Source organism: Podarcis gaigeae, assembly GCF_964106915.1.
Source record: "Podarcis gaigeae genome assembly, chromosome: 17".
NCBI lineage: Eukaryota > Metazoa > Chordata > Lepidosauria > Squamata > Lacertidae > Podarcis > Podarcis gaigeae.
The window spans coordinates 23019815-23036010 of record NC_139694.1 but is presented as its reverse complement, the minus strand read 5'-3'; the positions used below and the strand labels follow the sequence as shown (position 1 = coordinate 23036010).

General features: G+C 44.9%; 1 protein-coding gene across 1 annotated transcript in view; it reads left to right on the top strand.

The window, feature by feature from the left end:
- Nucleotides 1-15238, top strand: part of MUSK (muscle associated receptor tyrosine kinase) — a 59868-nt gene extending 44630 nt beyond the window's left edge. Inside the window, exons 14-17 of the mRNA XM_083720080.1 lie at nt 2787-2976; nt 7119-7310; nt 10349-10497; nt 13882-15238. Coding sequence (XP_083576206.1) covers nt 2787-2976; nt 7119-7310; nt 10349-10497; nt 13882-14564 — 1214 coding nt within the window. The 3' untranslated portion in view covers nt 14565-15238. The remainder of the gene's footprint in view (nt 1-2786; nt 2977-7118; nt 7311-10348; nt 10498-13881) is intronic.
- Nucleotides 15239-16196: the final 958 nt, after the last annotated feature.

The following is a 16196-nucleotide window of genomic DNA, read 5'->3' as shown; positions in this document are numbered from 1 at the left end:
TCTTGACCTCTTGAACTTTGTGAAGAGTTTTCCTGAGAAGATGGCTGTATTGCACTTAGTTGTGCTTTGGCTTGGCTTCGTGTATAGGGGCGAGCTGTGGTTTTGTGGCTTGTGTCAGCCAGATCTGTGTAGGGATTGCAGGGGGGTGCAGCATCCGGAGGTGCCACCATGGATTGGCTACTGGATGGTGTCAGTAATTCATCTGTGGAGAGGGTCTGGGTTTGGGTCTGGTGTGGTTGATTGGTGTTGGCGTTCTGTGTGCCTCTGGATCTGGTGTCAGTTTTTGTGGGGAGGGCTAATTTCCAGATGTCTGGCAAGCGGGATGTGTCGTCACGCTTGTTCATGTTGTGAGGGTGTTTCTCTATCTCGATGGCTTCCTGCATTCCTGTACCCGTGAAAATCTACGAAAGCAAATATATATATATATATATATCACTGTTAAATGAGAAATAGGCCCCATAGTACTGTGTCCAATTCTGAGCACCACAGTTCAAGAAGAACACTGACAAACTGGAACGTGTCCAGAGGAGGGCAACCAAAATGGTCAAAGGCCTGGAAACGATGCCTTATGAGGAATGGCTAAGGGAGCTGGGCATGTTTACCCTGGAGAAGAGGAGGTTAAGGGGTGATATGATAGCCATGTTCAAATATATAAAAGGATGTCACATAGAGGAGGGAGAAAGGTTGTTTTCTGCTGCTCCAGAGAAGCAGACATGGAGCAATGGATCCAAACTACAAGAAAGAAGATTCCACCTAAACATTAGGAAGAACTTCCTGACAGTAAGAGCTGTTTGACAGTGGAATTTGCTGCCAAGGAGTGTGGTGGAGTCTCCTTCTTTGGAGGTCTTTAAGCAGAGGCTTGACAACCATATGTCAGGAGTGCTCTGATGGTGTTTCCTGCTTGGCAGGGGGTTAGACTCGATGGCCCTTGTGGTCTCTTCCAACTCTATGATTCTATGATTAGAGAAGATTGGAAAACGTCTATTGAATATATGGGGTGGGAATTGTGTACACCTGAAAACTTTGACAGCATTAAGATAAATTCAACAGTGTAAGTAAGTTTTGATGGATACAATAATGAAATACTGAATGGTTTAGTTTTTGTAAAATATGTAGGGATTTAGGGTATGCAAAATGAACCTGGAAAGAGAAGATAGGAAGTCATTGATATTTTAAGGATGTTTAAATGAATATTTTAAATTTTAAAACAGCAAATTTAATAAAAAATATATATACAAGAAATAGGACTCATCTGCACTATAAACACACCCTCCAATATTTCTCTTATGGAAATAGGGATGTCCTATTCCATAATAAGAATAATGTTATTATTTATACCCCGCCCACCCAGCTGGGTGGCCCCAACCACTCTGGGCAACTTCCAACATATATAAAACATTTTGTTGTTGTTGTTTAGTCATTTAGTTGTGTCAGACTCTTCATGACCCCATGGACCAGAGCACGCCAGGCACTCCTGTCTTCCACTGCCTCCTGCAGTTTGGTCAAACTCATGCTGGTAGCTTCGAGAACACTATCCAACCATCTTGTCCTCTGCCATCCCCTTCTCCTTGTGCCCTCAATCTTCCCCAACATCAGGGTCTTTTCCAGGGAGTCTTCTCTTCTCATGAGGTGGACATAATAATACATAAAAAAACCTTCCCTATACAGGGCTGACTTCAGATATCTTCTAAAGGTGGTATACAGTGGTGCCCCGCAAGACGAACGCCTCGCAAGACGAAAAACCCGCTAGACGAAAGGGTTTTTCCGTTTTGGAGGCGCTTTGCAAAACGAATTTCCCTATGGGGTTGCTTCACAAGACGAAAAAATCTTGCGTCCCCTGGCGGGTTTTTTCTTTTCTTTTTTCGCCCTTTTCCTAAGCTGCTAAGCCGCTTATCAGCTGTTCCGCTGATAAGCCGCTTAACAGCTGATCGCTGGAAGCCACTTGACAGCTCTAGCACTAATCTGCTAAGCTGTCAATGGGCTTGCTTCGCAAGACGAAAAAACCGCTAGACGAAGAGAATCGCGGAACGGATTAATTTCGTCTAGCGAGGCACCACTGTAGCTACTTATCTCCTTGGCTCAAACGCTGCTTAACTCTATACTCTCCAACATTTCTCCGATGAAAATAGGGATATCCTAGGGAAAAGTGGGACATTCCAGGATCAAACCAGAGACCAGGACGGCTTAAGTAAATCCGGGACTGTCCCTGGGAAATAGGGACACTTGGAGGGTCTGTATGCAGGGTTCCCTGAGAAGAGGGATTAACCGTTAAACCACCCTTGGAATTGTCACTCTTTGATGGGAATAGGGGTCTCCTCATTGATAGAATATATGTATAAAAGCTATGTCTGTGCTAACTTAAAGGTAAAGGTAAAGGGACCCCTGACTATTAGGTCCAGTCATGGACGACTCTGGGGTTGCGGCACTCATCTTGCTTTACTAGCCGAGGGAGCCGGCGTACAGCTTCCGGGTCATATGGCCAGCGTGACTAAGCTGCTTCTGGCGAGCCAGAGCAGTGCACGGAAACGCCGTTAACCTTCCCGCCAGAGTGGTACCTATTTATCTACTTGCACTTTGAAATGCTTTTGAACTGTTAGGTTGGCAGGAGCAGGGACCGAGCAACAGGAGCTCAGCCCATCGCGGGGATTCGAACTGCCAACCTTCCGATTGGCAAGTCCTAGGCTCAGTGGTTTAACCCACAGCGCCACCTGTGTCCCACTGTGCTAACATTTATCAAATAAATAAATGGCAAGCAAACGCTCTCAAATTCCCTGTTTCCCTTTCAGCATCTTTGACCCAGGAAACGACGAAGTTGAGTGTGGCTCCTCCACGTTTCCCCTTCGCCCCCTCTTCTTCCCCGACATACTCTATGACTGTCATTATCTCCATCATCTCCAGTTTTGCGATGCTGATCATCCTTGTGATCCTGGCTCTTGTTTGTTGCCGGAGGCGCAAGCAGCTGAAAAACAAAACAAGGTAAGATCTGGGGCTTCCCTCGCTGCAGCCTCCTTCAGAGAGTAAAACTCATGGAGAGAGAGAGAGAGAGAGATTCACGAATCATGAATTGTGCAGGATGTTTATGTTAGCCAGATTTAATATTTTCCCCTCAATGATAGTGAGAGGAAGATATTTAGCTCTCCCAGAATCAGAGCGTCTCTGCAAATGTAGTAAACAGGAACCTGATACTTTGGAGCATATTTTCTTTTCTTGTGATTTTGGCATTTATGCTAGAAGACAATTATTAGAGGCCTTACAACTCAATAGGCTGACTTCTACGCTACCAACGGTTCAGAACCTGCTTTCGGACAGTAATGATCAAATTACTTTAATAGTGGTTTAATTTTTGAGTGCTGTCCATGTAGAAAGACTGGGCCATTATAAAGAGATTTAGTGGTTGTATTGTATTATTTATGCAGATTGATTTTCTTTGGAGTTAAAGATCTGACTGGGACAAACCTTGTTGTGTTGAACTAGTATTTTGCATAATTTGTATACGGTGTCTGTTTGATAATGTGTGGTTTGATATGCCTAATAAAGGATATTTGATTTGAGAGCACTTCATTCCATTAATTTCAGCTTTGAAATGGTGCTTACAGTTAAAACTGCAGTGCTGATTTGTTTTAATACAAACGAGGGGTTCTTTTCTTCCATCATGGGGAGGAAATAATTAGAAGCAAAGGCGGCGAAGAAGAATTTGGCTCACCAATGTTGTGCATGGTTTGTTCAGCAGAAGGACAGTCCGAATCATATTTAATCAGAAGTTCCACTTGGTCTAATGTAATGACAGCAACTTAGGATTCTGCATGTAGAAAAATGGAAGGAAGAAGAAGTTCCCACCAAAGAAGAACGGATAAACAGAGTGATGGATTATGTGGAATTGGCAACTAAAATGAGAGAACCTAATGAGGATTGTTTTGTGGAAGAATGGAAGCCCTTTTCAAATTATTTAAAGAAATACTACAGCACGACGAATTCGCATGCAGGATTTGATCTATGAGCAACAGAAGAAATGAGAGATTATTGTATGGTTATTAAGACATAAGAGAGAGAAGATAAGGTGCATCAAGGGGGAGAAACAAAAAACAGTATGGAAAATGAGGTGGGAAGTTGACAAAACAAACGAAAAAATTATTATGTATTGAAGCGCCCATGTGAAATTTTATATTTAATAAAATATAACTGGGAGGGGGGGGGAATGAAGAAGTCCCACTTGGACTAATAGTTCTTGTAGTAGAGCAGAGGTGAGGGACTCATTTCAACCCAAAAGCTGCCTTGCCTAGGGAGCAGCCTTCTGGCATCCTAGTGGTAGGCTGGAGATGGGTGCAACTCTTGCCTTTGCAGAAGAGATTACAGTCCAACTATGCAAAAGTCAGAGGAACATCTGTCTCTGCAGGAAGTGAGAAGCATTTGAGAGAGCAAGAACCGTTCAAGCCCAGAACTGGAGGGTGTGTGGGCAGGATCAAGGAGGCGGTGGGGCCTTAAAGAGGGTCCCAAGGGCCAGATAGAGAGGCCTGGGAACCAGGTCAAATACATGTTGGAAATGTAAAGAAAAAGAAGGGACTTTTTATCACATATGGTGGGAATGTAGAGAAGTTAAATATATAATGAATTGAAGAAAATGTTTATAATGACATTTGTAAAAAAAACCAGAAGCATTTTTGTTAGGGATTGTAGGACAAGACCTGCCAAGGAAAATAAATAACTTATTTATGTATGCTACAACAGTGGCAAGAGTCTTGATAACACAAGGATGGAAGAATGAAGAAATCCTGACAAAAGAACAGTGGCAAGAGAAATTGATGAACTATGCAGAGATGGTTGGATAGTGTTTTCGAGGTTACCAGCATGAGTTTGACCAAACTGCGGGAGGCAGTGGAGGACAGAGGTGCCTGGCGTTCTCTGGTCCATGGGGTCACGAAGAGTCGGACACGACTAAACGACTAAACAACAACAAATGCAGAACTGGCTAAATTGACATACAAATTGCGAGATAAGGACAACTGTGACTTCAAAGAAGAATGGGAGCTTTTTACAAATTACTTTAAAAAACAACAAAATGAACTGGACTCCTTGGCTAGTTTTGAATAAACATACACAAATTTATTGATTGTAGTAGACATATAGTAGACAGATAATATAAAGATTTATACAATTTTACAATATGCAAAGAATAATATGTGTGGAGAAATCAGAGGAGCTGAGGGAAGACTCGGGGGGCGGGGTTGATGGGGAGGTGGGAAAAAAGGGGGAAAATAATGAATAGGATATATTTTAATATTTTGTTATGTTGAAATTGCTAATATTTTCTTTAAAAAGAGAGGCCTGGGGAGCCACATGTGGCCCTGAACCCCGAGGTTCCCCACTCCTGAATAGTGCAAGCGTTTCTGTGCCAAGTAGAGCACTTGCTGTTTCCATTGTGAATATGAACTCAAGATGTCATTGCAAGTCATTGTTCTCATGACTGGTGATTGGTTGCAGCAGCCAGCAGGAGATTGGCAGCGGCAATTGGCTTTGTGATTGGTTGCTGCGCCAAGGGCTGATGATGATTGGCTGTGGTTGCGGCAATTGGACATTGCCGCCTCGGCAGTGTCGAGGCGTGCTTGCAATTGGCTGTGGTTGCGTGGAGTGGGCAGTTGGGCTTTTTCCACTGAGCGTTCAGACGATTGGTGCCCAGGGCAATGAGTGTGATTTGCATTGGTGGGCAGGCTGTAGAGCGATTGGTGGTGGTGACCACCCCAAAAGAAGCTCTATAACACTTGGCAATCTCCCCCCCCCAAAAAAAATCTTTCTTGCGGTCCCAAAAAATAGGGGTCGTCTTATACATGGGTCGTGTTATACACAGAAAAATACGGTATTTGGGTTAAAACGCATACAAAAATGCATATTTTAGGATAAATGCATGAGCTGTGTCTATTTTGAAAAAGTGCATTTAGAGGGTAATGTGAACATTATGCACTTCTTTTTTTGTTAAAAAAAATCAGATTGAAGCAGAAATTGGATGGAAAGGATTTATGAATCAGCACATGCGAAATGATTGTGGACTAGAAATAGTCAGGCCTATCTATGCCTAGTCGAGGCTGGGTCACAACAATTGCTCATATTAAAAACAGACTCGTGTCATTGGCTGACATAATGCACATTTTGACCCTTGACCTTGAAACCCTTCTCTCCCCATTTTGGTTACCACCTGTCTAAGAGACACACTGAAGGCATCTTGCCTTCATACAAGAACTTCTCCGGTAACCATTTTCTATGTTTGTTCATGAACGATTCACTTAAATGTGGTAAAAATAGGGTTTAAAAATTTGCTCGAGAAGCTAGCTAAGCAGAATAGTCAAGGGGTTGCGCCAGCCCTACCATTAGGCAGAGGGATAAAAATATTTCAGGGATGGGGAGATTCTCAGTAAGATGTAGAAGGGCATTGGATATGGGCAAGGTTAGATTACAATAGAGCAGTGTATTTTAGGAGCAGTTGTTGTAGTTACCTTTTTATAACTCATAATAACCATAGCAGTCTTCCCAACTCGAGGCCACATAGCTGCCCTTTGCTGAAGTAAAGGGAAAGTATTTTTGGCACATTTGACTTATGTATATAGGCCAGTTTAATTGTCACTCAGTGTGAAGAACTAGGAATACAGATGTTCTTGGGGACCAAAGGGAAGGGATGGCATTTCTTCCTACATAAATTGTACCCCTGTCAACTCCTGGAATAAAAATAGCTTCATACAGATATCCCATCCTTTATATATTTTTCATGCACTAATTCTTTCCACATACACCTCTCTGCAGACTGACTACTACAGTTGATGGTTTCGAAAAGTTGCCTGCTGGTGCTGTTTGATCTCTCAACAAGGGTCCCCTATTTTAATTGTTGATGTTTCAAAGGCATTGCTTTATTGCATATTTTAATTATGGATGCTTACGTTTTGATGTTTTAATAGGATCGTTTCTTGTGTTTCTTTTTACTTGTGGATGCATTCAATTACTGAAGTTTATTTTTAATACTTGTGTAATTGATTATTTTTTTTACTGGTAAACTTCTTAATATCCACAGCAACATCATCATCAACGTTATGCTTGCTCTAATCTTGCAACAAATCTTCCATCCATTGTTTCAGGGAGTCAGCACCCCCAGCCCTGACAACACTTCCTTCTGAGCTCTTATTGGACAGATTGCACCCCAATCCCATGTACCAGCGCATGCCTCTACTCTTGAACCCAAAGTTATTCAGTCTGGAGTATCCGCGGAACAATATCGAATATGTGAGAGATATTGGAGAAGGCGCTTTCGGCCGGGTCTTCCAAGCAAGGTAAATGACCAGCTGTCATCTCTGGTCGTTTCTGTTTACATGAATCCCTATGTTAGACACATTTTCAGTCTTCGTTTCTCTATGTTTCGATGAATTAGCTAAGCAAGGAATGGCCGTTGCCCCCAAAGGCAGAGGTCAAAAAGGCATTTAACTTGAGCTGAGGCATGTGCAGAAAACGGTGTCGCTCGTGGTTGCCAAACCACATGGGCCAGCCTTGCAGCTGTGTTGCTCTCCTGGAAGATTTGTTTTCAGATGGGCAGGAGGCCATTCTCAGGCATTTGACAATGATGTGACATTTACTGTATCCACACTGCAGCTGTCACACTGCCACATGTCCGGAGCGGGTGATAAGAGAACTGGAAGTTTGCTTTGGAGACTGGGACTTCCTATAGCTACTGGGTAGTAAAACACCCTGACGTTTCAGCAACAGCTGGGCAAGTTGGCTTTGGGATGGCTGCTACATCTCCCCAGGCAGGCGTTTCCTCCTATATAATGCCACACATAGGGACAGCATGGAGATGGCATCCCCATAGGCGTGGCCATGGGCCGGTACAGACATAAATAATCTCAGCTGAATAAAGGGAGGGTTATTAAGGCAAGAGGGAGTGCAGGTGCCACTCTGAGGCTGTCAGTTTCCCTTCCCATCTCCTTCTGAGCCCCATCTTGAGGCCAGATACACTCAGATCATGCTAGGACGTGGGAAAGGGATTTCTAAGCAGGGCTCCTGAGCCTAGTTTGGGAATATTCAGGGTGCCAGGAGAGGATATAAGGTTTATAACTTGCACTAGCAAATTTCTTTATGTGGCAGAGTTAGTTCCCCTTTCTTACATGCATAGCAGATAGCTTGTTGCAGGCTTGTGTAAGCCTCTCACTATCAAACAATTCAGTCTGTCTAAGATTGAATTAGGAGGGACGTGGATGGCGCTGTGGTCTTAACCACAGAGCCTAGGGCTTACCAATCAGAAGGTCAGCAGTTTGAATCCCCGCAATGTGATGAGCTCCCGTTGCTCGGTCCCTGCTCCTGCCAACCTAGCAGTTCGAAAGCACATCAAAGTATATAAATAGGTACCGCTCCAGTGGGAAGGTAAATGGTGTTTCTGTGCACAGCTCTGGTTCGCCAGAAGCTGCTTAGTCATGCTGGCTACATGACCCGGAAGCTGTACACCGGCTCCCTCGGCCAGTAAAGCAAGATGAGCGCCGCAACCCCAGAGTCGTCCACGATCAGGGGTCCCTTTACCTTTAAGATTGAATTGTGCATTCCTGGTAAGTTCCCTTTAACCCCTCTTAAAAGAATAAAGACACAACAATCTTATTTAATGTTAATAAAAGAAGTTTACTCACATCATCAGTTCACAGTTGGATTCCTGAAGGCAGACTTAGTTACAAATATGGACATGTGGATCTACCCCATATGGGGAATAGTCCCAGTGCTTCTGCTAGCTAGCAAAGCACTCGTAGCTAAAAAGCTGGTCTAACGAAGAAGAGAGAGAAAAAGAGAGAAGGGAGAGAGTGCTGCGTGACTCGTCCTTTTGTTACCTGGACAGGTAAGGTCACGCCCACCTCTAGTCACATGCAAGGGAAGGATGCTCCAGCCCAAGAGGAACAGGAAGTTTATACTGGCTGGACCAACATCCCCTTGCATGTCCATTCTAGGAAAACAAGGAATGTTGTATTTGACTGCTCCCAGTGGATTACATCCCACACCTCGGATGGTGGCTAGACAAGCAGTAGAGGAGCAGGCACAGTGCCCGTTCTGGCACCAGCTCCATGGTAGGAAGCCCTTCACTTGTGGCCCAACTGTCTTGTGATGGGGACTGCAAGGGTGCAGGAACCTGCTGCCACTGGTAGGTAACAAGCTAGCATCCTTGTTGCTGCCACAGAACCAGCGCAGCACAAAGGAGGCTGAAGGTTTGGCAGGCCAGGAATTTATCCTGGCCCTGGTTGCAGTGCCAAGCGCCGCTATTGGGCAGTTGGCCTCACACCCAGGGGATGATCTCCAAATCCTGCCACCACTGGGCGATTTGGCTGCAGGAGGATGATCTGGCATGCAATATGCCATTTCACAAGGGAGGCCCGGGGCCCTCCCACAAAACCACCCACCCCAAAAGGGGCAAACGGACATATTTGAAACACCATTGGAAAAGTCTGCAAACACCCTGTTCTGCCCCGCCTCTGCCCTGCCCCATTCCACCCCCTTTTGTTACGTTTTCCTGACCTTTTCACTTCCAGGTTTGGCACGATGGGCATGTCCACAGTCACACACATATTGAATGTGCGTAAATGGGGGGTTGCCTGTACATTATCTGCTGCAGCACCGCAGCAAGCGAAATAATGTAGTTAGCGTCAGAAGCTGAACCGCAGCAGAATGGAAACAGCACAGCGCTGCAAGCAATGAACCTGGTTCAGAAAGGAAATGGGTGCCTCCTTCTATTCATGCCTGTTCCTCTGCGGTTGCAGCCTGTGGACATCAAAGGGAGGCAGAGGCAGAGACAGTTATGTACAATAGCCAGCAGCTGACACACAAAATCCTCAGAGCTAGATGCACAATTGGTGTTTATGAGGCAGTGAGAGAGAAAAGTGAATGGTGTCACCAGCCAGCAACTTATTCCTTAGGTTATATATGGGAGATGCTGCTCTCTGCTGTCGGGGACAAAGAATGTCGCACCAGAGTGGGATGGGCAAGATTCTAGATATCAGCTGAGCAGCTCATTCCACCCCATTCTGGTTTCACTGTCACACAATCCTGAATCCTTTCTCTCCCTTTCTCTCCCATTGCATGCCATTATGGCAAGCATTTGTACACATTTTGTGTGCATGTCTTCCATAAAACATGCACTTTTATTTATAACACACACTTCTAAATACTTTTCTGTGTAATCACCAGTAACTGATGCATTTTGTACGCATCTTTTGCATTTTTCATGTGGGTGCACGTTTTGCTCACTGAAAATGCATAGCAAAAGGGATGCTCTCGTTTTCTGCAGCTGCGCGTGACTTTTCTCTCTGCCTTGTTCCCTTTTGTTCTCCTCCTCTCTTAGGGCCCCTGGATTGCTTCCTTACGAGCCGTTCACGATGGTGGCTGTGAAGATGCTCAAAGAAGAAGCTTCAGCAGACATGCAGGCAGACTTCCAGAGAGAGGCGGCCCTCATGGCTGAATTTGATAATCCAAACATTGTGAAACTTTTAGGTACCAAATCTGACATCTTCTTCTTAAAACATTTTTTATTGTTATGGACCCCCCCACACCTTATCCCACACCACTGGCTCAAAGATGCAGGCAGACTAGGCAGCCATCTTGGGTGACATATTGAGGAAGCAGTTGCCATACCAAAAGCAACAGAACATGGAGTCTGGTCTTTTGTGCTGCTTCTGACTTGGTTCACGTGACACAGGGAGCCAAACTGCGGCTTACCAAGACTGCCATTTTGCTCTTCTGTGTTCCTTTCTAAGTTAAGCGAAGGTTTGACTTAGTTTGTCACCCGAACTGGAACTCATGGCTAAGGACTCCCTTCACCAACTGCAGGACGTAGGTGGTGCTGTGGTCTAGACCACTGACCCTCTTGGGCTTGCCAATTGGAAGGTTGGCGGTTTGAATCCTGGTGACGGGTGAGCTCCCATTGCTCTGTCCCAGCTCCTGCCAACCTAGCAGTTTGAAAGCACACCAGTGCAAGTAGATAACTAGGTACCACTGTGGCAGGAGGGTAAACGGCATTTCTGTGTGCTCTGGTTTCCGTCACAGTGTCCTGTTGCATCAGAAGCAGTTTAGACCTGCTGGCCACATGACACGGAAAGCTGTCTGTGGACAAACACCGGCTCCCTTGGCCTGAAAAGTGAGATGAGTGCTGCACCCCTAGTCGCCTTTGACTGGACTTAACCATCCAGGAGTCCGTTACCTTTTTATCTTTTATCTCATCAACTGCATGCCATAGCCAAGAACAAAACAGCGTTGTGCAAACCAGGCCTCTGACACTTCTGGGTGCATGTGTGAAACTGATAAATTAATTAATAGAATTATTGAATTGGAAGGGACCCTGAGGAGCATCTAGTCCAACCCCCTGCAATGCAGGAATATGCAGTTGTCCCATAAGGGAATCGAACCTGCAACCTTGGTGTTATCAGCACCATGCTCTGACCAATTGAGCTATTGGTTTAAAAGAGGTTAAAACTCATTGAAACTCAGTTAAAATTGTGCTATCTGTAGAGCTCCGGAGCCAACTGCCTAACCTGTCGCCATGTTAACTGGAAGTCCTTGATCTATCGGTCCATGTGTGAACTGAGTGTTCTCCCAGAATCCTTTGCAAAAGCAGAGCTGCCTCTCCTTCCTTCTTTCTGATAATGCCTAGCGTAACACAATGCATGATTTGATGTTATCATGCTATGCCTCCGTTCTCCCCGTCAACATCATAGGTCATTGGCCTGGTCAGCTGCAAATCTCTCCAAATGAATATGACTGGTTCTAGTAATCAATCCAAACAAAGTTTATTTTGCTAGAAATATTGTCAAGCCAGAAGTTTTTTTGGGGGGGGCAGGGGGAGGTGTTACAGAGGGGTTTGAAGTTAGTTCCTTGGGCCCAAGTGACTGTGTACATTTCAGCAGGAGAAAGGGGAAACAGGAAGTGGACACTCAGTTGGAGAGATCCCTTTGTTTATTATCACCATGCTGGATAAATTAGGAAAGGCCATAGGAATCCATCAGTTTCATGTTGCGGGGGTGTGGGACTGTTGAACATCACTTGACCCGAGAACCCTTTTACGTGCATGCTTCTCTTTTAGCTTGGACCAGCTGTTTTGGAAATAGTATGAAATGTCTGTGTCTGTCCCGTCCCCCCCCCCCCCCCATGGCGAGAAGGAGCGAAAATCCAGCCTCAGTGACTAAATGGGACAGAAATGTCCATCAGGACACCAGAGGCTTAAATGTACTTGCACACTTTGTTCACTTTTCACACTCCATTTATTAGGTTTAATATGAGCTGTATAAGGCTGTATACTTCAGCAATTCATACTTCAAAAGTTGCACAATTGCACAATGTAATCATTTAGCTCATTCTAGTGGTTAATGCTCCAGCAGCTGAAATCTGTAAAAATCCTGAACAGCTATTAGCTGGCATTAAAACAAGAGATTTGAACATGTGGGAGAAAACCACAAATGTAGCCAGAGATCTGTTAGCAGGAGCACCTATTGTACGAAAGAGGCAAACTGCTTTTAAAACAGAACAGTGGTTAGGCTGTTTGGCCATAGAAGCCAAAAGAGCAGTAAATGCCCCTACTTTATGTACTGCTTTCGCCAAGGTGCACAGACCCTTTGGATCCTAAACATTCATCTTCCAGATGAAATGAATCAAGTGCTTCCTTTTAGGGGTTTTTTTGGGGGTGTCATAGTGAGACATTGCATTTTACATGTTGTGTTTCTGTGCTTCAAGCGCTGGCCCTTTCTACAATTCCGTTTTGCTTTCTTGCTCATTTCTTTGCACATGTTAGCAAATTCAAGACCTCTAGGGCTCTACCTCCATGCAATAGGAAGGAGCAGGCATAGGTTTATCACAGCTTTAGCATTCCTTATCTTCCTTTTATGTATTTGTAGTTTTGGAAATTGTCAGTGCCGAAGAGCCTTCATGCACAGCCTTCAAAGGAAAAACAACAACCAGGGAAGAGTGTTGTGAGCAAGGCTGCACATTTGAGAGGGCCCAGGCAGGAAGGGACTGGTGATTCTCTTCCCAGCAATGGTACTAACACAATTAGTACATACACTGGTGCCATGGTTATTTGCACAACACTAACACATTTATTGAGCCATGCAGTGGCTTTGTACGACGCAACTTGCCCTTCTAGCAACTCATTATCATAACATGAGTTATCATTGATCTTGTTAACAACAGAAGCAATAAAACTCCTAAAACCCAGAGTTTGAGTGTTGGTAGCTGCAATTACAAGTTGCAATTGCAATTAACCAGTTGAGGAAGCATTTTATGGACTTCCTTTCTTAAATAGCTAACTGCTGGACATGCTCTGTAGGGGGGAAAGAACCTATAAGATTACAGTGGTACCTGTACATACGCTTCAGGTTACATACGCTTCAGGTTACAGACTCCGCTAACCCAGAAATAGTGTTTCAGGTTAAGAACTTTGCTTCAGGATAAGAACAGAAATCGTGCTCCGGGGGTGCAGCAGCAGGAGGAGGCCCCATTAGCTAAAGTGGTGCTTCAGGTTAAGAACAGCTTCAGGTTAAGAAAAGACCTCCGGAACGAATTAAGTAATTAACCCGAGGTACCACTGTATTACAAGGAGAAGGGGACGGCAGAGGACGAGATGGTTGGATAGTGTTTTCGAGGTTACCAGCATGAGTTTGACCAAACTGCGGGAGGCAGTGGAGGACAGAGGTGCCTGGCGTTCTCTGGTCCATGGGGTCACGAAGAGTCGGACACGACTAAACGACTAAACAACAACAACCACCACTGTATTATTATTTAAATGCCTGCATATCATGGCACATTAAATAGCACCTTGCTATTGCCGACAAGCTTGTTGGCCTGCAAGCAAGCAAATATTTATTGCATGTCTATCCTTGATTTCAGGGGTGTGTGCTGTTGGAAAGCCCATGTGCCTACTTTTCGAATACATGGCCTTCGGGGACCTCAACGAATACCTGCGCAACCGATCACCACGCAACCTCTGTAGCCTAAGCAACAATAACCTTGACATGCGGATCAGGCCCTCGAGCCCCAGCGTGCTTGGCCTCTCGTGCACCGACCAGCTCTGCATTGCCAAACAGGTGGCAGCTGGCATGGCCTACCTCTCCGAACGCAAGTTTGTGCATCGCGACTTGGCCACCAGGAACTGTTTGGTGGGAGAAAACATGGTGGTCAAAATTGCAGACTTTGGTCTCTCCAGGAACATGTACTCGGCAGACTATTACAAAGCCAACGAGAACGACGCCATTCCCATACGATGGATGCCCCCCGAGTCCATCTTCTACAATCGCTATACGACTGAGTCTGACGTCTGGGCCTACGGCGTGGTCCTGTGGGAGATCTTTGCCTTTGGCCTGCAGCCCTATTATGGGATGGCTCACGAGGAAGTCATCTATTACGTGAGAGACGGAAATGTCCTCTCTTGCCCAGATAACTGCCCTCTGGAACTGTACAACCTCATGCGCCTGTGTTGGAGCAAGCTCCCTTCTGACAGGCCAAGCTTTGCGAGCATCTATCGCATTCTGGAGCGCATGTATGAGAGGGCAGTGGCAGCTGATCATGCATGAGCTGTGCGACTGAGGGCAGCTTTTCATGGCCTCCTCTCTTGAATGACTAAGCTTGGGTGAAAGAAGGAGCCTGGACCTCAATATATCAGCAGGATCAATTGTGCCAACACAGGCTTTGTAGTTGCTCCTTAAGCAACATTCCCAATAGGAAACTGAAGCAAGTGTGGTTGTTGACTTGAGTGAAGGCCGCAACTTCGGGAAGCATCACAAGTGTATTTTGAAAATAACCAGCAAGGACACTGTTCTTGAAATGTCATTTTTGTTTTCTGTTTTCTTTTAAAACTTTTTTTTATCACGACTTTCTGTTATGCCAAAAACCACGACGTTCAAAAATAAAATCCACCACTACTAAAACAAGATCAGAGAATAAGCTAAATGCAGCAGCAGAATTTCAAATGCAATCAATTGAAACAGGAAACGAAGAGTTTGGGGGGGGGCATGTTGGATATTATAGCAGGAGCATTCAGAACAATTCTAAAAACCCAACTCCTTCCAGAGCAGGAAGTTCTTCACAGGTGATTTTGAACATGTGTCTATATCTCATGTCTTGATTTATCCTGACTCACAACATTGCTCAATCTGATCAGGCGGGCAAGAGTACAGGATTTCATCTTGTATGTATTTTATCGGAAAATTGCTTCCAAAATGTGTTTATTAGAAGAAATTCGCACTGATGCGAGGGTTGTTGTTGTTTTTAATCGCAAATTTGCTGCAGAAATATGGAGAACTGAATTTAAGAATGGAGAAATCAATTCCTTGTATACACCCTGTTCCACGAGGGACCATTTTAGATGTGTGGGTTAAGAACAGAAAAGCACTGATCAATGTCCTGCAATTCTAACCCCCTTTAAAACCTCATTCATTTATTTTGTCTGAAAACGGAATACACTGTATGTACTGACTGGCTGCAAATCAAATGAACATGCACGTATATTTCTGTGCATCCATCACAGGAGACACAGAATTTTCGGGAACTTTAGATGTGGGGAGGGGGAGCAATGTCCTGTGTAAACAAACAACTTGGTGGTGAATGAGCAGAGCTATACACCGCACGAAGCCAGCAGGGTTATGTGAATGAAAAGAGCGTCATTCACTCTCCTTGGCAGTGAGATCATTGCCTTCTAAATTTATCAGTTTTCGTTGGGGGAGTTGGATTCAGTTCACAAGACGGGGATGCCAGGGAATAAAGCAGTCGGAGTTGGGTTACAGCGAAGGGGACTTGGAAGTCTTTGGTACCCTGCCGATCATTAACAGGATGATACAGCATGTCTTCCAGAAAGGAACAGCAGGGGAACGGGAAGTTCTTAACATCCAGACATGTGACAGTCTGTTGAGAGATTTGCCAAGTGCACTTGACCCCTAGAGAGAAAAGCCTGCAGAACTATGGAGTACCTCAGGGTCCTCTTAGCTGCCGTTTGCAACCACCACAAAGTCCCAAGGCACATACTGACAAATGGTCAGGGACCGCAGCTGCCCTGGTTGCAAGGCCTTGCGCAAACACGCAGTCACCCAGACAAGAATGCCTTTGCACATAGTCAGATAAATGTGTAAACTTCCTGAGCTGAAGTTTAGGGCCCTGCCCAGGACTGGAAACTTCACGCTCCCATCTCTGTTAGTCATTTCTCTTTGTTC